General features: G+C 43.9%; 1 protein-coding gene across 5 annotated transcripts in view; it reads left to right on the top strand.

Annotated features, from left to right (window-relative positions):
• PHKB (phosphorylase kinase regulatory subunit beta) overlaps positions 1-20647 on the top strand; it is a 150285-nt gene extending 129638 nt beyond the window's left edge. For all 5 annotated transcript variants that reach the window (XM_063141265.1, XM_063141266.1, XM_063141263.1 and 2 more), the window contains 5 exons: positions 9545-9679; positions 15086-15215; positions 17067-17174; positions 18599-18739; positions 19951-20647. In XM_063141265.1, coding sequence (XP_062997335.1) covers positions 9545-9679; positions 15086-15215; positions 17067-17174; positions 18599-18739; positions 19951-20088 — 652 coding nt within the window. In that variant the 3' untranslated portion in view covers positions 20089-20647. The remainder of the gene's footprint in view (positions 1-9544; positions 9680-15085; positions 15216-17066; positions 17175-18598; positions 18740-19950) is intronic.
• Positions 20648-24830: the final 4183 nt, after the last annotated feature.

The raw sequence follows: 24830 nt of genomic DNA, 5'->3' as shown, positions 1-24830 counted from the left end.
TTTAGATTGTAAGTAAGAATGGATGAACCCCCCCCCCCCCGCCCGAGTCCTGTTCATGCTCTGCTGCCAGGCTGCTACCAGTTGCCCGACCCCAGCAAACGTGCTGGGCGAACTGTCAGATGATCCGTAGGCGCCAGGTGACAGCTTGTATCTCCCCTCCCCCTTTTTTTTTGTCCACGAGCCACGGTTTGTGCAAAATTGCGGCTGGGAATATTTATGGAAATTGTGCAAAATTGTGTAAAACTGCAGGGGTAAGGGAGCATTTACACCTGCGATTTTAGCAATTTATGGTTGCGGTTTTGCACAACTCCCGATTTCCGTAAATATTCCCATCCACGATTTTGCGCAAATACTAATTAGCACAAATTTAAAAAAGCAGGAAACCAAGAGCTTGCCTGACTTGGCACACGCTGAATCGAGCCAACTCAGGGAGCTGGCATTTGGGGGGCTGAGTAACGCCCCCAAAACAGATCCCTCCAATATCCCTAATTATAATCCTGTGGGTAGGGATTGTTTCATTTAATTGCCTTTTTGGCTGAGGAGCGTTGTGAAAATACTTTAAATAAATAAATAAATAAGATAGATTCCTGTTTCTTACAGGGAGAAGTAACCAGTCAGCACTTGAAAAAGTAATTATCCATCACTTGACTCAAAACAGTTGTTGTTCGATTGCGTTGGTGATATTTTTTTTCAGCTTTGCTGCGAGTTAGCGCTTCCTTGTGTCCGCATTGCTCATGTTTTTCTTTCCATCCATGTGTTTATATACCCAGTCCACAAAACAGATGCCCTAATACATTCGTTAGTCTTTAAAGGTGCCACAAGATTCATAGTTTTTTTCTGAAACATGCTAACACCGCTACCTCTCCGGACGTTGCTCCACCGAGCACTGCTTCCTAAGAGATAAGTTGTGTCCGTGATCTTCTTCTTCCTGTGCAAGTTAATTGGTTGCTGTTAAGGGGCCCGCCTTTCCCTTTTACAAGCTACTTAGATGCGTTTAGATGCTGAGTGCTTACTTGGGTGCTAATTAGATGGTGGGATGCAGGAGTCGGCTTGCTACCTCTTGAGCTCATCTTAGGCCAAAACGATTTCTCTCCTTCTGCTGCACTTTCACTTTAGCCACCTTCGTTCCTGACAACTTGATAATAGGGTTTCTGTAAAGAGTGTCGATGCACGAGGGGCAGCATCTGTTTGAAGAGGACTATTAAAATGGCTGGGTAAAATATTGGTCTAATATCTTTAAGCCTAAACCCTGGGCACAAATGAACCAATTACTTTTAGTACAAATGATCTGCTTAGACCATCATCATTCTCTTTTTTCTTGTAACCATATGTAGGGGTGTTAAGGGCCAATGGTTCATTTCAATTATTTTTTGGTTTCGTTTTGCGTGTTTCAAAAAGTCTTTTTTCCCCCAATTATTTGGTGAGGGGAGGGGGAATCAGCCAAAGCGATCAGAACTTTTTTCAGGCCCGATGCACTATTATTGTGTTTAAGTTGTGGTGCATGTTCCTGGAAAATAGTTTATAGCAGGAGTGAGCAACCCGTGGGCCTTCATATGTTTTTGGCCTACAACTCCCATGTTCCCCACCTCGATGCAGAGGGAGAGGTGGGTAAGAAAATAATAATAATAATAATAATAATAATAATAATAATAATCCCTCACCATTTGCTATGGTGGCTAGGGTTGATGGCAGCTCTTGGCCAAAACATCTGGAGTGCTTGGACATATCAAAGGTCCAAGGGCCAGTATCACACTGCATTTATATAAACCTATGGTGCAACCACACTATGAGCTTTATCACACCGGGGTTATACTGTGCAATCGCTGCGAATTGCGTGCAAAGGATTCCGAAGTTTCCCAGTTTATAATCTGCTTTTATTGTGAAGTACTCTGAAGTTTTCCAGTTTATAATCTGCTTTGATTGTGAAGTACTCCCATGCATCCTGCTTTAATTGTGCTATAAAGCCAAAAGACCCGCCCTATTTTGGTACTACTTTTGGAGCGAATCATTTGTTGTTTTACGAGCGGCCACTGGGGGCGCAGGAGCAGGATTTGATATGTTTAAAGAAACATTAAACAAATGCTTACATCTGCGTAAGTTTTAAAGATAAAGTCATCAAAATTGGCACAGTAATAGATATTAAGGAGAGCTTTAAGTATACCAAATTTAAATCGGATTGGGTCACCCGTTGATTTTTAATGATTTTTTTACATTTTCCACCTTAAACCCATTTCCTGGTATGCAAAGGATTTTAGGAGTGCTGCCGCCCGGGGTGTGATTTAGCTAGCAACAACAACAACAACGGCAACAGTTTAACGCTGTAGGGGATATTTCAAGGGAAACAAGTACGTGGGATGAAGCTATTAGAATACTGGGTACCATTCTGGTCACCACACCAAAAAAACGATATTGTAGAGCTGGGAAAAAAGTGCATGAAAGGGCAACTAAAATGATCACGAGCCTGGAGCGTCTCCCCTATGAGGGAAGGTTCCAACAGCTGGGATTGTTTAGCTTGGAAAAAAGGAGGCTAAGGGGAGACATGATAGAGGTGTACAACATTATGCATGGTGTGGAGAAGGTGGATAGGGAGACATTTTTCTCCCTCTCCCATAATACTAGAATCCAGAGGAGTCATCCCATGAAGCTGATTGGTGGGAGATTCTGCACAGATAAAAGGAAGTACTTCTTCACACAGCGCATAGTTAAACTCCGGAATTCACTTCCACAAGATGTGGTGATGGCCACCAATTTAGATGGCTTTAAAAGGGGGTTGGATAAATTCCTGGAAGACAAGGCTATCAATGGCTACTAGTCCTGATGGCGAAGTGCACCCTCCAGTATCAGAGGCAGTAAGCCTGTATACACTAGTTGTTGGGGAACATGGGTGGGAGGGTGCTGTTGCACCATGTCCTGGTTGGCCACTGTGTGAACAGACTGCTGGACTAGATGGACCCTTGGTCTGATCCAGCAGGGCTCTTACGTTCTTATGATACAGCCACCTTGCAGAAACTGAGTAGACTTAAGCCTGGACAATCCCTGGGTGAGAGATTGCTTTGGAACCCCTTGAATCCCTTGTACATTGCCTTGAATTCCATGGCGGGAGAAAGTTGAGATATGAATATATTAAATGAATAAGATAAAAATCCAACAGGAACTACTTCCCCTCCCCCATTTAAATAGTCCCTTTTTACATTTTTCGCATGTCTGGGAGGCCGTCTCCTTTCTTGTCCCAAGGTTAATTCCATACTCTCAATTTCCTTTATTTCACCGTTATCATCCACTCCAGTGAACAAAATTAACCTTCTCCCAGAAATAGCGTTCTGGCTTGATAATGATTAGATTTGGTGTCTCATTATTGATTTGTGTGCCAGCTTCCATGCTGAAATAGATCCAGATCCTGACAGCCCCATTACTGTAAAGAACTCCAGTCAAATGTATTCTACCCAAGCCTTGTCAGTCAAGTTTTTGCAGGCAATCCCTCTTTAAAGGTTTGGGAGGGGTTCCTAAGTGCCATTTTTCATCTCAATTTTTATGCTTCTAGAACCTCTCCATGTAAGCCATTACAGATGGAGAATACTTCAATTAATGGAATGTTTCTCTTCTGGTGAATTAACTGTGCCTGTGCATATCCTTCAGGCTCTTTTCCCAATGAGAATCCTGTATTGATGTATCAGCACAACACTCGGGGCGAGGTGGGGGTGGGTGGGGGAGACCAGAACTGTAATTGATGCTAGGAGTTGTCTTCTGACTGTGCCCCTCTCTGTGTAATCTCCCTTATGTGCTGCTTCAGCAGGCCTGCATTTGGCCTTTGGCAGGAGGGAGGCTGAAGGCTATTGCTGGTATCTTTAGCTGAAACTGCCTTTATTGTCTCTCTCTCTTGATCGTAAGATATGGCTGACTGAGGTGCTGTTGACCAAGAACAGTGCAGAAACTGTAGCCGGGGAGGCACTATGTCTTCCACCACCACCAGCATTTGCAATCTAATATTTTATCTTTTTCTCATTTGTTAGGTTTAATTTGTTCCTTTCTGTTGTTTACCAAAAGGATTCAGTTAACTATAGATTTAGAGGGCCGTTTGAGACAGTGTGAAGGTGGGAGATATTTACGCCAGAATAGCCATGCTGTAGTTTTGCAGTTGGTATAGGATTGAAAACTTTAACGAACTGTTCACGACAAGTATTTCCCCCTATTTCTCAGCCATCTTTGACATTCAAATTTGTTATTAATTTAAAGCAGGGGTATCGAAGCTCTTTCAACTGGCGGGCCCAATTCAGTTTTGGAGACGCTGGCCTGGTTCAGACAACACCATGCAGCTTAACCACAAAATGGTTAACGGAATGCATTCCATTAACCATTTTGTGGTTAAGCAGCATGGTTTAGCATGTTGTCTGAACCAGGCCGCTCTCAGGACCCATGTTCCAGCAGTGGTTGAAGCCAAAGGCCAAAAAGGGGGCGTGGCCAAAGGCAAAAGGGGTGTGGCCAAAGGCAAAAGGGGTGTGGCAAAAGGGTGAAGCCAAAATTCCCCCAAAGACCAGATATTTCAGCTAAAAATGCCATTAACTAAGTCTCAGAAGGGGCATTTTAACTTTTTAGAATAGGGAAAATGTGCAAAAGCTGGGAAGCCACCAAATGATTGACCATCGGGGTGTGGGGAGCAAGAGCCACCAGGTAATCTGGTGATGTGGCAAAGGGGCCTGGCCATCTGGGAGAACCGGGAGGTCGATGTAACTGGATTGGGACCCCAGGCATGCTGATTTGGACCCTGAGCTTGAGATCCTACACCCCTGATTCAAAGCAAGGGCAGGGAACAGATAGACTGTGATCTGCTGGTAGATCTCTGGGTGATCTGCAGTAGATGGTTCTAGGGATTCTGAGCAGTATCCAAGGTTGCCGTAGTGCCAGCAGGACCTACGGCTTACACAGTGGAGATTTAGTGCTTCAGTTAGGATCTAGCGGAAAGGTTCATTTCTGGAGTGGGGCAGGTCAACAGAGCTTGCACAACAGAGTTATGCTGACCTGTCCCGCTCTGAAAATGAGCGTTCCTGCTTATTTGGGGGCTTGCTTTTCGAAGGGCTATATCCCAGTTGTGCAAGTGATGGGTCCTGCTTGCGCGACACAACCGGTGGGGGCGCAGTGCCCTCATGGGATACTGCCCAGACTTCGCCCCTCCCAATGCATAGATGATTTATTAACAAGATAGTAATAGATCTTAAGCGTGGTATAACTGCCTTTTAAGATGATCTTGTTAACATAACGCTAGTAGAAAGGTTTCCCTGAACTATATGGTTTTTTCCCCAGGGTGAATGGGAGGGAATATCTTCCTGCATTCTAATCCAAATGGCTATTTGTTCTGAATTGGTTTCAGAAGTTTGACTAGAAACAAAATGTAGTTAATTGAAACCCATATGCGCCTGAGATGCTTTTTTGGGTGGATGCTGCTGTGGCATCTTGCCATTTATTTCATCCCGGACACAAACGTGGGGATGGCAATCCATTTCCCTAAAAGGCATTGCAAAGATGTCCGTTGAGGCCAATTAAGCAGTAAACCAAACCTCTCATTTAAATGATGATTTGGTAAAGCAGAGGTCAGGTGACTTGGTCCAGATAAGCTCCACTGAGCAGACAAGTCCATTTTCATCTAAATGCTGTTGTCTTTTAACGGCAAGGTGCCAGCTTTTGCAAGCAATTTGTACAGGCCATTAAGCGGTCCAAGTAAACAGGACGTTCCGTTTGCAGTTGACGGCTTTTCGGAGAAGACGGCTGACTGGCCGGATTTCATGTGATCAGACTTTTCAGCTGTACCCTCCCACTTGTTACTCTGCAGGGACTTTCCGACGTATTTAACTGTATCTTGGGGCACAAGAGAATTTCTATGGAAGATGTATCTTCTATTTATTATTATTTATTTAGAATATTTATATACCGCTCCCCATTGAAAAACTTCAGAGCGGTGTACAAGGTAAAATGAAAATAAAAACAGAATAAAACAGTTAAAACAAAATTTAAAAAGAAGCAAAAACAGAAATCCAAGGCTGCATGTTAAAGAAAGGCTTCTTGGAATAAAGATGTTTTCAGGAGGCGCCGAAAGGAGTACAAGGTTGGCGCCTGCCTGACCTCCAGAGGCAGGGAATTCCACAGGAGGGGGGCCACCACGCTGAAGGCTCTTCCCCTGGTGGATTCCAATCGGAGGATGGCTCTATGTGGAACCACCAGGAGCAGGCCCTCGGATGACCTCAGTGACCAGGCAGGTTGGTAAAGGAGAAGGCGCTCTCTCAGGTATCCTGGTCCCAAGTTGTTTAGGGCTTTGTACACAAGTACAAGAACCTTCAACCTGGCCCGGTAGCGAATAGGCAGCCAGTGCAGTTCCCTCAGCAGAAGAGTTCCATGCTGGAAAGGGGCAGCTCCAGACAACAGCCGAGCTGCAGCATTCTGCACTAGCTCCAGTTTCCGGAGCAACTTCAAGGGCAGCCCCACATAGAGCACATTGCAGTAATCCAGTAATCTTCTAGAGAACAAGCTATCGGTGAAGGGGTACATCTTAAAGATTAGCTATTGAAATCTGTGTAAAGTTTTAACCCTGGGTATACTAACCTTGATCCTCTTGACTTCTGCACCAGACAGTGTAGTAAGAGCTGAATTCAATTTCAAGAGAAGCTCTCAGCAGATGCATCCCAGCGGTGGACGGGGCTGAAGGTGAAAGGAGGTGGGGCCCAACCCTCCAACCCCAATTTATTGCATCTTAAAGCTCTTCTAGCCAGTAGCTAAGCCTTAGGACAGGCATTTCAACTTTTTAAAATGGGGGGAAGAAACTGTACAAAATCCAGGAAACCATCAAATTATCAGAGGTCAGAAGAAAGGGGTATTTATTTATTTATTTATTTATTTATTTCATTTTTATAGTGCCCATTAGCTGAGGCTCTCCGAGTGGTCCACAATTCAAAACATAGAATACAAGAAGTATCAGAGAAATTTGAAACATTAAAAGTTAAAAAGGCAGTATGAAGCCAGCGAAGTTAAAATCCGGGGAAAGCCTGTGTGAAAAGGTACGTTTTCAGGAGGCGTTTATTAGATGTAACGTTTTCCGCTTCCTGAACTGCACGAGGGAGGGTTTTCCAGAGGGTGGGTGCTGCTACAGAGAAGGCCCTGCCGCTGAGGGTCTTCATGGCGACATTCTGTTTGTTTCGGAATGGCCAGCAAGACCTCCTCTGAAGATTGTAGCTGTAGTCTGGGTACATATAAGGGAAGGCGGTCTGCTACGGATGCTGGTCCCAAGTTGTTTAGGGCTTTGTAGGATAACAACATAACCTTGTATGTGGCTCGGTAGCTAATAGGCAGCCAGTGCAGTTCTTTTGACACAGGTATGGGATTCCTCAGAGGGCCAGATTGGAACCCTAGAAGGGCTGGATCTGGTTCCCCACCCCTACAGAACAGATTTAAGATTTGCGAGAGATGGTTTGTCAGGGGCTTACGAGAACATTCTGGTGGTGCTCTTCACCAAGAACAATCTCTGTTGCCAAATGCAGCACCGGAAGGCTTGGATTTGCTCCCTTCCCAGAAGCTTCAGCTACTCCCATGACTCAACTTAGCCACCCAGCAACCCAGGAGAACAGCGTCTTAAGAGACTGCTGCTGTCTCCAGGCACCGACAATGTCGTAAATATTTGGGGTAAGATGCATTTGAAGAACTCCACTTCTTGCATCCCAGTTGAATCAGTTGTGGGCAGGTGAAAAACACAGCTTTTCACCTCTTCCAAACTGACAAGCAAACTAAATAAATGACGGGACCTCAGCCTCTGCACTTGGAATCTAATTAAAATAATTGGTCTTCCACCTCTGCAAACCCCTTTGGCATCCATTTTAGTTTGATTAAGAGTGCTGCAGCAGAAAAAAATATATGTCCCAAGCAGTTTTCATTGAAAGGCTAAATAAATATTGACTTCTGTCTTTATATAAATAGATGTTTTTCAAATGACTGGTATATGTTGAATATCGAGGCTATTATGCTTCCATATTTTTGTAATGTGCTTTATTTCAATGGGAATTTAAAATACTATTTAAATTTAAGTGTTTCAGTTGCATGTACTGTGCGTAGCAGGGTTAGAAAACAGTAGTATTTGTTGAATATGGTTTGTTAGATTGGGTGTGGGCTTTTAGAGCAGGGGTAGGCAGAACATAGGTCTCTAGATTTTTGGGATTTCAACTCCCAGGGTTCCTGACTATTGGCCATGCTAGGAGGGGCTTCTGGGAGTTGAAGTCCAAAACATTTCGAGAGCCCCCTTCTTCCCACCCCTGTTTTAGAGTGTGCAGTTTTGTATATGACCTTACAGACATTTTCCTTCCTGTTCAGAAGACACCTTAAACCATGGCTTTAACCACGGTGAATAAAGCAAAAGGCCTTATTTACTGTGGTTAAATCTGTGGTTTAAGGTGTCTTCTGAACAGGGCCTGGCTTTCTGGCTTAACCACCGTGGTTAAAGCCATGGTTTAAGGTGTCTTCTGAATGAGCCCATTGTGAACTATTTAATAGGGATAAATGCCAAGTTCTACATCTAGGAAATAGAAACCAAATGCACAGTTACAAGATGGGGGGATAATTGGCTCAGCAATACTACAAATGAGGAGGGACTTTGAATTGTTGCAGATCACAAGCTGAATTTGAGCGAACAGTGCGATGTGGCTGCAAGAAAAGCAAATGCTATTTTGGGCTTCATTAATAGAAGTATAGCTTCCAAATCGTGTGAGGTACTGGTTCCTCTCTATTGGACCCTGGCTAGGCCTCATCTAGAGTATTGCATCCAGTTCTGGGCTCCACAATTCAAGAAGGATGCAGACAACTGGAGCGTGTTCAGAATAGGGCAACCAGGATGATCAGGGGTCTGGAAACAAAGCCCTATGAAGAGAGACTGAAAGAACTGGGCATGTTTAGCCAGGAGAAGAGAAGATTGAGGGGAGGCATGATAGCACTCTTCAGATACTTCAAAGGTTGTCACACAGAGGAGGGCTAGGACCTCTTCTCGATCGTCTTAGACTGCAGGACACAGAATAACAGGCTCAAGTTACAGGAAGCCAGATTCCGGCTGGACATCAGGAAAAACTTCCTGACTGTTAGAGCAGTACGACAATGGAACCAGTTACCTAGGGAGGTTGTCAGCTCTCCCACACTGGAGGCATTCAAGAGGCAGCTGGACAACCATCTGTCAAGTATTCTTTAAGGTGGATTCCTGCATTGAGCGGGGGTTTGGGCTTGATGGCCTTATAGGTCCCTTCCAACTCCACTATTCTATGATTTGTGCAGCTTTCGTGGGTGTTTTAACCCTCCTTCATACCAACCCTGACAGGCAGTAGTACCTGGAGGTTCATTGACCTTAACGGGCCACAGTACGTGGGCTGTGCACAATTTGTTGGGTTACACGTTGCGTCGGCATCCACATCCGTTTCTCTTCTATGACATGTCTTGATAGAGGAAACTTCGCCCATTGGTATTCCTTGTTCCTACTCGGCTCTTTAAAGTAAAGCTTGAGTTAACTAATGTTTTCGTTCTTCAGATGGATTGTGCATGCCATGAAGTATGAACTGAAAATCCGTGCAGGGGAGATGCCCCCCGTGGATTTATACCAGCTGTCACCCAGCGAGGTGAAGCAACTTCTCTTGGATATTCTTCAGCCTCAGCAGCAAGGGAGGTAAGGAGATCCCTCTCAGTGTGCATCATCTCACAGTGGCACTCCTTGCTGATTGCTTGCACAAACTGTGTTTTATCTGGATTGTTTCCTTTGCTTTGCAAACAGTTGTTTCCCTACCGTTCTTTTTCATACTTCTATTTTGAAGCTGAAGAAGCAAAGACAAGTGCGGTTGAGTGTGTTCATTCGCTCCATATCTCTCTGTGCTAGGCTTTGCTCTATCATCAGATTTTGATACTTCAGTTGGCAGGAGCTACAGGCAGCTGGTGTGTAGGATTTCCCTCACCTAGTTTGACACTGGGAAGGGAGCCAATACGGCCCAAGACTAGTTACTTAAGGGGGTTGCTTCAGTCAGAGCAGGGCTTATCTTCTGATCGCTGAACTCTTTCTTCAGGGTTGACATTAAATCCCCTCTCTGCAGCAGGCGCAAGCTGCAGCTGCATTCCCTGGAGTGACTTGCTTCAAGATTGCATACTCAGTTAATATTAGCAGTCTCTCTCTCTCTCTCTCTCTCTCTCTCTCTCTCTCTCTCTCTCTCTCTCTCTCTGTGTGTGTGTGTGTATGCAGGTATGTGCCTAATATATATAAGGTGCCTGAATGCACACAACTACTCGAACCACTAGTGGAGAAGGATGATTAACAAGAAACCCATTTATTATTATACAAAAATTACAAAAAAGCTGATGTATCCCATAGTTGTTAGACAATAGTGGTGTTGGGTACTATAATACAATAAACCAATAATTGGAATGCTATTCCTACTATAAGACAATGCAAGTCTATAATATAGCCCAACAAAGACACACTGACACACTTTAGTCTATTAAACACATTTGGCAATACATCAGTACATAAACATATGTTCACGGATATATTATAAATAAGGTTTGTTCTTATTATATTTTATTCTTTCCAGCGTTGTAAGTTGTTGACAGGATTTTGCAATAAACTTCCCGTTTTCGCTGCTCAAGCTTCCTCGGAACAAACGCCATATCCGGTTAAACCGTCAGTTATAGGATATTCATCCTCAAAAAACTTTCTTGCGGGGGAGAAAACCCCTCCAATTGAAGGTGGCCTGTCTGTTTATGGTCTGAAGAAAAACGCGGAAAGCAGCTATGTGCCTGCCACAAACAGGCGCAGTGGAAACTGAGGACAATACTGAACCATTGCTAAGGGGCAGAAGTCAGTCATAGGTGGATTTTTGCACCTTTCCCGTAACGTTTTGCGAGTAAAGGGGGGTGCTTTTTCATAGGGCGAGTCCTCTACTGTTCTGAATCTCAGTATTAACCACTCTGCTTCATAGTAACTGCTTGGTTGCCTTTGATTGGAATGGCTGCAAATCCAGACCTGGGGGATGTGCTGTCTGGCTTGAGGCCCCCGGTGGTTATTAGCTGGAGCCATGAAGTCCAACCTGCAGAGTGGGAATCTACACTGGTGTTATTCTAACGTTTTGAATGGGTTACTGTGACGCATAGCGTCACGTGACCCTGGGTCTCCAATGTTGCAAATGTGTTGTACTTACAGGTTCTATTTCTTAGTTCTAGCGTGGCTACAGATTCATGTGCCTCGTTCTACCGGTAATTCTCCTCTCCCTTTCTCAGAGCTGCTGGGTTTGCCCCGCCCACTTCCTGTTCTTCCTTCCTTCGCCCATTTGCTATCTTATCTGCTACAGCAGATAAATCACACCAGCATTATACTGTGCAATCACTGACAATTGCATGCAAAGGACTCAGAAGTTTTCCACCTTAGAATCTGCTTTTATTGTGAAGTACTCTCATGCATCCAGCCTTAAAATTTGAATCAAATTGGGTCATCGGTTGAGCTTTTATGGGTGTTTTTTTTTAACATTTCCCCCCTCTTTGCAAAGGAGCTGAGGAGCGCTCAAAGGATTGCTGTAGCTCCATGCAGGAAAATTAACAAGGGTCCAAAGTCCAAACTCATGACCTGTGGGGCTTAAATGTGGCTGCTGCTAAAACTTTTCAATTTGGTCTCCCATCCCAACCCTGACCAGACCCAACCCTGCTTAGCTTCAGCAAAGTGGCTGGCTCCTATGCACTCAGGCTATTCCCCAGGATCTGCATTAAGATGTTTTGGGAGGAGGTTTGTGTGTGTTCTTATGACTATTGCCCTGCACTGCTGGCTAGGAATGAGGCAGGCAGTGGGTGGAACAAACCCAGCAGCTCTCAGAGAAGAGGGAGGGAGAACAACGAAAGGATTTAACAATGTGTCCTGCAGTAACGTTACAGCTACAGAGAACCGATACAGAGAACCACGTTAGAAAGGGACACTAGCAACGGTATAAGACTAGTGTAGATCCGGCCAGAATGTGCTGTGCAGAGGCAGAAGACTAGGTTCATAGCATTTATAGTAGGCCTAGACAATCCAAGGCTTCATACAGCTTGCAAAGCGAAAGGCCTGATGTTGCTCACCTGTATTCACTTCTGCACCCACAGCAGGTGCTCCATCACACTGAGCTGTGGCCCCTCCCCTGCAGAAGGGCCCCTTCTGAGTGCCTTCTAGCCTTTCCTGACCTTCGATTGCTTGTCCTCCAGCAGTATGAAAATTGTTTCAGGGTTCTACAGGGTCAGGCTTAAGAGTCCAGGGGCAGGTGTGTGATCAAAGTCAGGCAGGTGATCAGTTCTGAAAAGCAGTAGCAGGAAAGCACTAAGTAAACCCTGGATTGAGGGGAGAGAAATGATGCGAATTTACACTAAACTGTAGACATATTGAGAAAGATGTCTGTGCTTCACCCGCATTCTGCATCACATGAAGGTTTATAAATTTTCCCAGCCGTGATTTGGCATCTGAAATGAAGGCGGTGTAAAGTGTTGCCATTTTGAGCGGTCAGAAAATCGCCTTTGTTGGCCATGTAACCTGCACATGCGGGTTGGTGCTGTCCTAATTGGTGAATTTAAACTGCTGCAAAGGTGAAATTGAACCATCGCAAAGATAAAATCCCTCCACTGGGATTTTCAAAGTATTAGTAAACTTTTCATCTATCAACTGGGGCCCATCTCTTGTTTATTCTCAATGTAATCTGTTGCAGGTTTGCTTTTCTGTTTGTTCGCACAAAATTTTTAAATAACTCTGAACACCTGGTGTGGCAAATTCTCTTCCAAGCACATTTAAGTGTGTGCATGTGCGGCTGCATGTATATATTTCTAATGCAAATACTTTCCCTCCCTAAACGAGGTAGTGCCTAATTTTCTCTTTCAGAAAACTCTGCTAATATTGTAGATAAAACTGTGTTATCTTTTTAGCTGAGAGAGATTAGAAACCTGGTAAATGTCTCACTTACTACCACTTACTACCACTTACTACTTAGTTTCTCTTACTAATTTGGAAAAATATAGAGGATATAGAGAGAGATCTTCAAAGGGAAAAATTGCTCTGAGGAGACAGTCTTGCCTGGAGGGGGGAAAAAGAGCACTTTACATGAATTAAAAACACCGTTAGTTTATTTCCTTTATCAATTATAGCCCAGTAACAGGCAGATTTTCAAAAGAATCCCATCCTTCTTCGCATAGAGTTCGGGTTTCTTTTTGTCGCTTAGCAGAAAGAACTAACAGTCCTATGGGGCCTTCATCATCATCATCATCATCATCATCATCATCATCATCATCATCATCTAACAATTTATTAAACCATGATAACTTAGGACAGAATAATCTTTGTTAGCTGTTAAGGTGCTTTAAGACTCTTTGTTCTTCTTATTATATGAGAACTCTTCTCCTCTCTTCTATTTTGGGTCAGAAAGCAAACTATGAGTTACTTCACTATGAGCACATTTATATTGAAACTGAATGAGTACGCTAATGGAAAAAGTTATATAATCTGGCCTTCCTGATGTGACATTGGTGACAACTCCCCTCCTTCCATAAATCTAATAGATTTGCTTCTTGTTTTAGGGAAGTCTGTCTCTCTGACCATTAGATCACCCCTGCTTTGCATGCAGAAGGTCTCAGGTTCAATCCTCATTATCTCCATGAAGTGTTGGAAAAATTCTTACCTGAAACCCTGGAGAGCCATTTCCAGCTAGTGTCAATAATACTGGGCAGGCAGAACATGAGCATGGCAATGTGTCCTTGATGTGCTTTAGGTATTCCGAATGATGGGAGTTGTTTTACCTGCAAAAACAGGGAGTTGATTCACCTGGCCTGGTCATATCTCACAACGGAACACAGAACATAGGAAATTGCTTTATAACATTGGCCCTGTTCAGAAGACACCTTAAACCATGGCTTTAACCAAGGTGGTTAAGCCGGAAAGCCACGCTGTTTTCAGAAGACACCTTAAACTATGGATTTAACCATGGTGAATAAAGCAAAAAGCCTTATTCACTGTGGTTAAAGCCATGGTTTAAGGTGTCTTCTGAACACAGCCTGGCTTTCTGGCTTAACCACCTTGGTTAAAGCCATGGTTTAAAGTGTCTTTCTGGCTTAACCACCTTGGTTAAAGCCATGGTTTAAGGTGTCTTCTGAACACAGCCTGGCTTTCTGGCTTAACCACCTTGGTTAAACGGGCCCATTGATCTGTCTAACTCAGTAGTGTCAACACTGGCTGGCAGTGGCTCTCCAGGATTTCAGGCAGGGGAGTCTCCCAGTCTTAGCTGAAAGTGCCAGGCACTGAACCTGGAAGCTCTTTTATGCATGGCACATGCTCCACCACTGAGCTGCAATCCTTCAGCCTTACTCATTGTGTCTCTGCAGTTTCTAGAAATTCATATACATTAACCCAGTTTTAGAAGGATTTTTACAAGAAGGATTACCAGTCAGCCTATATAAGACTTTTGTGTTTGTCTGTTCAGGCTGAAACACTTATGAATATTTATTTGCCAAGACGGAACTTGTGACAGCAACTTCTTAAATTAAATATAATCATATCATGCTGTAAAAAAAAATGGGTAAAAATTGAGATGCATCACAGACAAAAGCTCTGCCTAAATTTTTCACACGTGACGAGATTGTGAAACTATCTGAAAAGCTAGGATGCTTTTGTTCATAAAGGCTTTAACTTTCTCTATGAGGTTAATTTCTGGTCATGACCCAAAGACGTTGATTTGATTCATTTTCTTTGTTTCCCCGCTTAAGTAGATTCAACTTTTTGAAAATCTTTTCACCCATTAATATGGCAGACATTTAACTTTACACTATGGCTGTTAAAGCTAAGCACTTTGCTTTGTTCTCATTAGAGCCTGGCTTTGTTCTCTTTCTTCATTATTAAAATAACCTTATGAAACATTTAACAAGAAACTCACCACAGCATATTGTGTTTTGCATCATTGATGGATTGATTTTTGCTCTTATTTCTGACTAGGTTTAATTAATCTGCAAAGCGAGCATTGTTTTGATCTGGAAACAGATTGCTTTTGTGAGCTGATCCACATTTTATTTTGTTTTGTGTTCACAGATGCTGGTTGAACAGACGTCAGATTGATGGCTCCCTGAACCGAACTCCCAGTGGGTTCTACGATAGGGTGTGGCAAATCTTGGAGAGGACCCCCAATGGCTTAATAGTAGCTGGGAACTTTTTGCCCCAGGTAAAACCCCATGTGTGGTGCTCAGTCCACTTTAGATTTTAAGCAGAGGCTGGATGGCCACCAATCAGGAATGCTGTAGCAGCATATTTTGTCCTTCAGCAAGGGGTTGGACTAAATTACCTTTGAGTTCCCTTCTAACCTGGGATTCTCTGATTCCTGCTGTGTTTATTCAAAGACAAACAAAGGGTGATCTAATGGTCAGAGAGATGCACTTGGAGCTATAGCTCTCATGCCAATCGTGTCCTGGGTCACCGAGTCGGTTGAGGAAAAAGAGGGGAAACGCACCACAAAAAGGCTATAAGAAAAAGAGGCTACTAGCTCTGGTGCTAAGAAATGTCAAAAAAATAATGATCTTTATTTTTATCCGAAATATAAAAATTTAAAAATGTTCAAAAAAAACTTTCAACCAAACTTGTACAACGCTCAACGTTTCAGATCCGGAGATCCTTCGTCAGGAGCTGTACAACGAAATAAATTACTTTTTGAAGTAATTATAAATTTAAAACCTTCTAGATATTTTTTTACAGAACCGCAGTCACGTTCATTCTGTCTCCATCAGCAGTCAAACTGTTCTGGGTTCAGACCTTCGTAACAGGTGTTATTGTACAAGTTTGGTTGAAAGGTTTTTTTTGAAAATTTTTTAAGTTTTATATTTCGGATAAAAATAAAGAAATTTCTTTTGACATTTCTTAGCACCAGAGCTAGTAGTCTCTTTTTCTTATAGCCTGGGTCACAGAGTCCCCAGACTTCAGGATCTATTGAGGGAGGAGACCTTGCCTATGTATATTGCTCGTTGTGTTCCTCTCAATGGTAAACAAGTTTCACTGGAATGTCTATGACTTTCATGAGCATGGCCGGTCATTCTGCATATCTAGTTCCCTGTTTTGAATTTAGCCTCAATTCTGGGTGACAGTGGCCTACACTAGGCCAAGCAGGACATTGCACTAAAGTGGTCTATAAAACGTAGGAGCCACACCAAGCAGGATATAGCAGTATGAAAGCAGTATATGGTCTGTGTCAATGAGCCCCACTGGTTGTCAGTACACTTCAATACCGCTATGAAGCAGTCGTGTGGCTCCTGCCTTTTACATACCACGTTCATACTGCTTTCATAGTGGAATATCCTGCTTGGTGTAGAGTAGGCCATTGTTACTCTATAAGCTATATTCAGGTTCCTGAGCTTCCTTGGACGACTGTCCTCTGTTTAAAACTTTTTGGGTTGTTAGGTACAATTACCTAGCAAAAGAATTCTCCTGCATTTGCAGCAATACTGTTGTGTGACACAATACAGCCTAGCTGTTGCTGTGCCATAAACTTTAATCTACCTACTTACCTTGCTCTAATCCAGAACTGCCTATGCTGGATTAGAACAAGGGTCAATCTAGCCCAGCATAATGCCCTATCTGATTGCCTTGGGAACTTTACAATCAAAGCACAATAAAGATGGTCATCCTCTAGCACAGCGGTTCTCAACCTGTGGGTTGGGACCCCTTTGGGGGTCGAATGACCCTTTCACAGGGGTCGCCTAAGACCATCGGAAAACACATATTTCCGATGGTCTTAGGAAACTGTATTGACTGAACTATGTCATGTATCATCTTTTGTATTATTAAAGCTATTGTCATGTATTATTTTCATTAGCAAACCATCCCATGACAATGGATCGTGTAGAGAAGAATGAAAATAATTTTATGGTTGGGGGTCACCACAACATGAGGAACTGTATTAAAGGGTCACGGCATTAGGAAGGTTGAGAACCACTGCTAGCATCTGTCTCTAGCACCATTGTAACACCGTTGTAACTTACTTTAACCGTCTTTAGCCCCTGCATTCTTTCCCCCTTCTTTACAGCAACCAACCTTGTCGGACATGACTATGTATGAAATGAACTTCTCCCTTCTGGTTGAGGACATGCTAAAGAATATTGATCAACCTGAATACAGGCAAATAATTGTAGAGGTTCGTACCAAACGTGAATTCAGTCTTTCTCATTACATTGAAAAACTAAAATGAGTGGATGGGTGTGTTTGAGGACTTGAACAGTAAAGAAATGTGAAAAAAAGATAAACTTCCTCAAACTCCAATAACAGAACTCTGCCTCTGGTATGGGAGATAGCGCAATCACCATCAGGAGTAGTAGCCATTGATAGCCCTCTTCTTCGGGAATTTATCTAACTCGCTTCTATAGCCATCCAAATTGGGGAGCATCACTACATCTTGTGGTAGCGAATTCCTTAAGTTTAACAATGCACTGTGTGAAGGACTTCATTTTATTTGTCCTGAATCTCCCACCAGTCGGCTTCATGGGATGATGCCAGGTTCTAGTATTATGAGTGATGGAGAAAAATATCTCCCTCTCCACATTCTCTGCACCATGCGTAATTTTGTACACCACTATCATGGCTTCCCTTACTCATTCCACCCCCCAAACTAACCAATCCCAGCTGTTGTAATCTTTTTTCATAGGGGAATTGCTCCAACCCCTTGATCATTTTAGTTGCCCTTTTCTGAATCCATATTCATCAGCAGTTGCTCACACATCGATGGTCCCGTGTGTCTGGGATGCCTGCACAGAGAAACTGCTCACAAATAGGTGTTCCTCTTTAGATGTCCATACTTAGTATGTAGATGTTTGGGACAGGGCTAATCCAGGTTCATCTCAATGGGGACAGGGCATCTCAGTTCCCTCTTCAAAGCTTGAATGCCCTGTACACTTGTAATGTGGGAATAATGCTAATTATAATAATCCTTTGAGTATGCTTTCATCTTACATTTCTAGCACGTATTTCACGTCTTTTATTGCAATATGAGCCTCGTGTGGCGCAGAGCGGTAAAGCAGCAGTTTCTGCAGCTGAAACTCTCCCCACGGCCTGAGTTCGATCCCAGCGGAAGCTGGTTTCAGGCAGCCGACTCGGGTCGACTCAGCCTTCCATCTTCCCGAGGTCGGTAAAATGAGTACCCAGTTAGCTGGGGGAAAGGTAATCACAGCCGGGGAAGGCAACGGCAAACCACCCCGCTATAAGGCCTGCCAAGAAAACGTCAGCGAAAGCTGGCGGCCCTGCAAGAGTCAGTAATGACTCAGTGCTTGCACGAGAGGTTCCTTTCCTTTCTTTCCTATTGCAATATATGGACTCGGTCTAATCAAAGTCCTGTATATGCTTAACATTTCTACCAGAAACAGTGGGGCTTAAAATGTTTAGCTTCAGGCAAATCATGCCCCGTGACAGCAGTTGTTAGTATTCATGTATGTTTTCCCATGTTGTGCTGTGGTTTTACTGCATCCAGATTTCAAACTGCCCTTGAAAGGTAAGGGGTTAACTGAATTTTTTCCTCTTTTCCTCTTTTTACTTTTTTTTTTTTTTTTTAAAAAAAAAACATTTTAGTTGTTGATGGTTGTCTCTGTTATTCTGGAAAGAAGCCCTGAATTAGAATTTCAGGATAAAGTAGACCTGGACAAACTAGTGAAAGAATCGTTTCATGATTTCCAGAAGGACCAGAACCGGCTCAAAGGCACTGAAAAACAAGTTAGTACAATACTCATTCCAAAGTTAATGTTTTTGCACATATTTCCTTACTGGATTTCCTTAAATCTCCACAAAAGCATTGTTTTTATTTGGAAACGGAACAGATTTGTGAGGCCTTCCACAGTTTCCTTAAGTAAAGGAACAAGGTTAGTTAAAATTCTAAACCAAGTCATCCATCAACCTGATACTGCAATAACTTTGTCGTAGAATGGTCTCCCCTGCAGTACGAAATAGCTCAGATGTTTATATTCAATATTTGTATACCACTCCATATCTAAAATAGATGCTCCATCTAGCCTAGGTGTGCAGAACCTCAGCCCAGGGGCCAAATCCATCCCTCTTGCGGTCCCAGTCCAGAACTCCCATGTTCCCCAGATTGCCATGTCCCCTTCCCATGGTCCCACCTCTTTTCCCCAACCACTGATCATTTGGTGGTTTCCTGGCTTTTGTGCAATTTCTCCTCTAACCCCCCCCCCCATTTGAAAGGTTGAAAGTTCTCTCCTAAGGCTTAGTCACCGGAGGTAACTAAAATATGCTGTTATTTTTGGGGTTTTTTCCCCCCTTTGGTTCTGCTCCTTTTGCCTTTGATCCTGTCCACCCCTGGAATGCAGTCCTCAAGAGCCTTTCCCTATGGAATGTGGCCCCTGGGCTGAAAAAGGTTCTGCAACCATGATGTAGCTGAAGGGGAAAGTGCACTGTCTGTATAGCACACGCAAGCCATGATCCGTGCATGCACTGCCACTCACCTTGCTTGGGGACAATTGCTCCTCACAAAAGGTGAGTCCACCATTGACAAGCTCTGTACATTTAGCATCGATAAAGTGATGACTCACCGAAAGACTGCAGAATGATTTGCTGCTGCTTTCCCACAGCATAAAGCGGATGTTTAAAGCAGCGCAAAATCTCTGACTCATCATGTTTTGGACAGTCTTTTTCTTTTCTTTTACTGAATGCATATCAAGTCCTTAAGAAAATGTCTGTTCCTTCGTAACGCTTCCTCATTCGTACTTCTTACAGCATGCCCCTTTCTCCTCGCTGTTTGGTTAGAATCCAAAATATTTATCATACTAAATGACAGAGAATGTCAAGTATGTGAAGTGCACTTTTCATCACCATAATGTTTTCCATCTGTAGCTCTCCTTGCCGTTAGTTAAGCCCGGTTGTTATCCATCAACATTGCGACGAAGATCAAACTCTGTTTATTTATGCAGGATGACATGACTTCCTTCTACAACACTCTGCCACTGGGGAAAAAAGGGACTTGCAGCTATTTCACCAAAGCAGTGATGAATTTATTGCTCGAAGGCGAAGTGAAGCCCAGCACGGATGACCCCTGTTCTATTAGCTAAAGCAGATGGAACCAGGTGGAGACGCAGGTGGAACCAGGTGGATGAGACTGTCTTGGCTGGGCTTCTCATTCCTCGGCGGGTGATGCTTAATTCCTCATTGTAAGGCCCATTTTGGGCAGTGTTCTGTACAGTCACTATGAAAAACTCAGATACTTAGGATAGCAAACCACAGGACTGATTCTGTGGCAGAAGGAAAAGTAGATGTAATCCAGAAGCATATTACCTGCCTACATCTCTTGTGGTAACCTGCACTTTCCACCTAAGCATCACAGTCACAAGTTGGCCAAGCAAATGCATGCAATACTGCATGGTTCATGCGGATTGAGAAGTCTGATATTTTAGAAAAATTAACGGGGTTAGTATTTATAGTTTAAGCATTGCTTGAAAATGATTGCGGTGATAAATTTATTTATGTAATAGTGAATTAAATGCGCGTTGCAACATTTATCAGCTCTCCCCCTCTTCATCTGTATTGTAATTCATTATTGAAAGGCTTCATTATGAATACTGGATGAAATACTGGCATAAATTTGAAAAATAAATGAGCCCCATGTTTGAAGCTGAGTTATTTGTTAACTCTGAGAAGAAAACTTGTAGTTTTGGGTCTGAGTGCTTCAGTGAAGCTTAAGGGTAAAATAAAACCACGGCACTAAATATGTGCTTTAGAATATGTCTATAATTTGTTTTTTGTTTTTCTGTTTAAGAATTACTTAGGGTTTTAATTGCTTACACATACTCATTTTCTATAGATGAAAATTAGAGGGAAATTATCGTTTTTTAAAATGAGCATCTTTTCATGTTAGGTCTTTCCTTCAGCCCAATCCAGACATTTTAAGTGGAATTCTTTAAATTATCCTATAATGAAGGTAGATTTTGAGTCAAAGGAGGCAGTAAGCTATATTAGATGAAATGGCCTGTGCGAGAGGGGGAACTCCTGTTTGTAGAACATCTGTGTGAAGAAATAGAATTCCATCCCTCTGCAAAAAACAAACAAACTGGGGACATGGAGGGGATCTACACAGAGTTGTCAGGGCACCCTGAAGGCGCTTGCGTGCGCCTCCAGGGCGCCCCGAAACTCCTAGTGTCCAGAAGAGGTGGAGGAGGAGGAGGCAGCGGCAAAAAGTTCCCAGGGCTCCTGTCAGATGCGAGGACGAACGGCTCCGAGTGAGTGACACCGTTGGTGCCTAGAGCATCCTTGTCGCCGCTGCTCACCTCCCCGCCGGCCTCCTGCTGCCGGCGAAAGAGCCACCCGGGTTGGAGAGCTCGGCGGAAGAAGCCCGCCTTCTTCTGCCAAGCTCTCCAACCCGGGTGGCTCTTTCGCCGGCAGCAGGAGGCCAGCGGGGAGGTGGGCGATGGCGGCGGCGGCAAGGACTCACCAGCGAAGCCGCCGAGCCCTGGGAACTTTTCGACGCCTCCTCCTCCTCCTCTTCCTCCTCCTCCTCCTCCTCTTCTGGACAGGTATCTACACTAGGAGTTTTGGGGCGCCCTGGAGGCGCACGCAAGCGCCTTCAGGGCGCCCCGACGACTCTGTGTAGATCCGGCCCCGTTTTGTATTTAAGATGTCCTGTGTTCAGTCCTTGGCATCTCCAGTCAACAGGATCTCAAAGAGCAGAGCTGGGAATTACCTCTGCCTTAGACCCTGCAGAGCTTCTGCCTGTCAGCGGACAGTACTAGGCTAATTGGATGGAATCCCCAAAAATACTGTTTTTTCCTGGAAAAATAAAAACAGGGGGAAAAAAAGGGTTTTGTTCATAGCCTTAAAATTTCTGGACATTTTACGTCTCTTCCCCCAACACCTTTTTTGTACTTCTCAGCGCTTCACTGTTTTGTACATTAGAAGAACCTCCGTTGTCATTACTGAAGCAAGGAGAGTTTCAGATCAAATCTTTCTCTGTGTATTTTCCAGGAGGACAAGAGCAATGCTTAGATTTGATCCAGCTTTGATCCCAAAGGTAAATTTCAGGTTTCATAGGGCTCAGGAGATCATAAAACCTTTCTTCTGCTCCAATCTGAAAACATTCTAGGGAGATTATCTGGCTCATACTGGAAAGGAGAAGAGAAAGGAATTTAGAAAGGAATAAAGCGCACTTAATATTGCAAAAACAGTAAGGCTCTAATGCAATATGGATTGTATAGCATGTATTACAAAAGTGTACAGGGTCAATGTACAGGGTCAATGAGAGCACTGCCACCAAGTGAGTCTCTTCTGCTGAGAATATATATGCAATTGTTCTAGGTAGAAGCCTGTAAGAGAAGCCATTTGGGATTTGGTCCATTCTTTAACAGTGCACCAAAATGGTGTCAATGTGGTTTTAGCAAAATCGGTGTTAGAACTTTGTACATGGCTTTATATTAAACTCCTTGTTAGCAACTTGTTTTGCAATAAGGTAAAATCGCCTCTTCCCCTTCGCTCCCCCCCGCCACACTGCATTGACCTTATCAGCAAGTCTGATCACTACTCCCCGCCTCACCCACACAGCTCTTTCTTTCTTTTAAAAATAAATAGACTGCCTGATGGCCCCCAAAGGCACCAGAGAGATAAACTACAAGCAGCAATAAAAACAAGCCGCAAAAACAGATCAGTAACAACAGCAGCCAAGGCTAAGGCAACAATAGGTCAGCTCAAAAGCGCAGCAAAATAGCACAGTCGTGGCAGCCCAGCAAAAAGCCAGCAATGACAGGGTCTCGGGAAACCTCCAGCAGGGAGGTATTTCTATTACCAGGGCACCTCTGTGGTCACCACCAACTGGACCTCTGAAGCGAGTCCTCATTAGATGACTTCAAGAAACAGGTTTATATTGCGGAAGAAGGTGATGTTTATGGGCGGAGCTTTGGGTGTGTGTGTAGCATTTCCTAAGCTTATGGGATGGAACCTCACTGACCTGCAGACTTATTTGCTCTTCCTCATGACCAGCATAAGTACTGTATTTTCTGGCGTATAAGACTACTTTTTAACCCAGGAAGATCTTCTCAAAAGTTGGGGGTCGTCTTATACGCCCAGTATAAGATGACTTTTTAACCCAGGAAGATCTTCTCAAAAGTTGGGGGTCGTCTTATACGCCCAGTCGTCTTATACGCCGGAAAATACGGTAGTGCAAAACAGGAGCGGGAAAGCTTTTTCCTACCACGGTGCACATTATCCGAGTCAAAACCTTGCCAGATTCCATGTTCTAGTAGCAGGTGGAGCTAGAACCAAAAGTAGGGGGAGCCAGAGCCAAAGTGGGTGGAGCTTGCAAAAATGGGAGGGGTTTGCAATATGGGCTGAGGTCCGCATGTGGCCCCCAAGGCTACAGGTTCCCCAAGTTCAAGGCAAAGGAGAAAAAAGACAGCCTTGAAATGCTTTATTTAAATTAGGGGTGGAGAACGTCTTCCACCCTGATGGATGGATTCCATTTTGGAGACGCTCTAGCAGGCCACATTTCAGTAGTGGGTGGGGCTGAATGCAAACGAGGCGAGGCCAAAGGCAAAGGGGAAGCACACACACACACAACAGAACGAGAGGCAGATGAACAAACAAGTTGCAACGGTGAAGAGGAGCAATTCCAGGAAGCTCAAGTGTGCCCAACCACGCCTACCTTTGATGCCGTCCCAAACTAATATCCTGACTCTCTCTGAAATCAATGGCAGACCTCTATTGAAAGCATAGGCCAGCCTTCCTCAACCTGGGGCGCTCCAGATGTGTTGGACTACAACTCCCAGAATGCCCCAGCCAGCTGGCTGGGGCATTCTGGGAGATGCAGTCCAACACATCTGGAACGCCCCAGGTTGAGGAAGGCTGGCATAGGCCTTAGCTAGAACTACCTGTTATTATGCAATGGAGGGGTGAAGATCTCACGATGGTGTTATCATGAGATCCCCCCTCTGTTTACACGCGGTGCGCAACAACCTCAGACCATTTTTTTGTTTCTTAAAGGGGAAGATGTGCATGAACGCTTGTGCGCAGAAGGTAGGTGTCGTTTTTTTAAAGTGTAGTCCGGGAGATCCGGTTCTAGTCCCCACTCAGCCATGGAAAATCACCGGGTGACTTTGGCCCAGTCACAGACTCTCAGCCCAACCTACCTCACAGGGTTGTTATTGTGAGGATAAAATGGAGAAGAGGAAGAAGATTATGTATGCCGCCTTGGGTTCCTTCAAGGAAAAAAGGTGGGATATAAATGAAATAAATAAATAAAAAACGCAAAAAAATGGTTAGAGGAAAACTAAAGAGAGACAAATTTGGTCCCAGGCCTGTGATTCTACACTGATTTAAATATCTCACAGACAGAGTTGAGGTTTTCTCAGTGCTGAACCTGTTTGCCTTTGGGGACAGAATCCTATTTGCTGGGGGTGCTGGGGTGTTTCCTTTTTAACACCGGAGCACATGCCGCTCTCCTTGTCATTCGTGTTTAACACGCTTTTGTATCTACCCGCGTGCTCCTTGCTTTCTGTCCAATTTCTCACTGGAGAAGATAAGCTGAGTCATATTGAGTTATTACTATTCATGTCCCAGGGAAGCCAAATAAAACATGTTCCAAATTGCTTTGGAATTTCTGTTATTTAGTTCAGCTCACATTTGAGCAGAAGGCTCAAGATGGATTTTCTTGTAGCCAAATCTCTCTGCCAGCCTCTCTCCAGTAATGAATTTTGATTGCTAATTCGCCAGGTCGTCAGATTGCACACAGTGTTAACTCAGAGACGCAAGTTCTCCTTTCCAGTTCCTTGCTCTCGAGCGATCGTTGTTTTGACACCCCGTGAAATCTTAA

Source organism: Elgaria multicarinata, chromosome 14, assembly GCF_023053635.1.
Source record: "Elgaria multicarinata webbii isolate HBS135686 ecotype San Diego chromosome 14, rElgMul1.1.pri, whole genome shotgun sequence".
Lineage (NCBI taxonomy): Eukaryota > Metazoa > Chordata > Lepidosauria > Squamata > Anguidae > Elgaria > Elgaria multicarinata.
The sequence above is the reverse complement of the archived record's forward strand: the minus strand, read 5'-3'. Positions and strand labels throughout refer to the sequence as shown.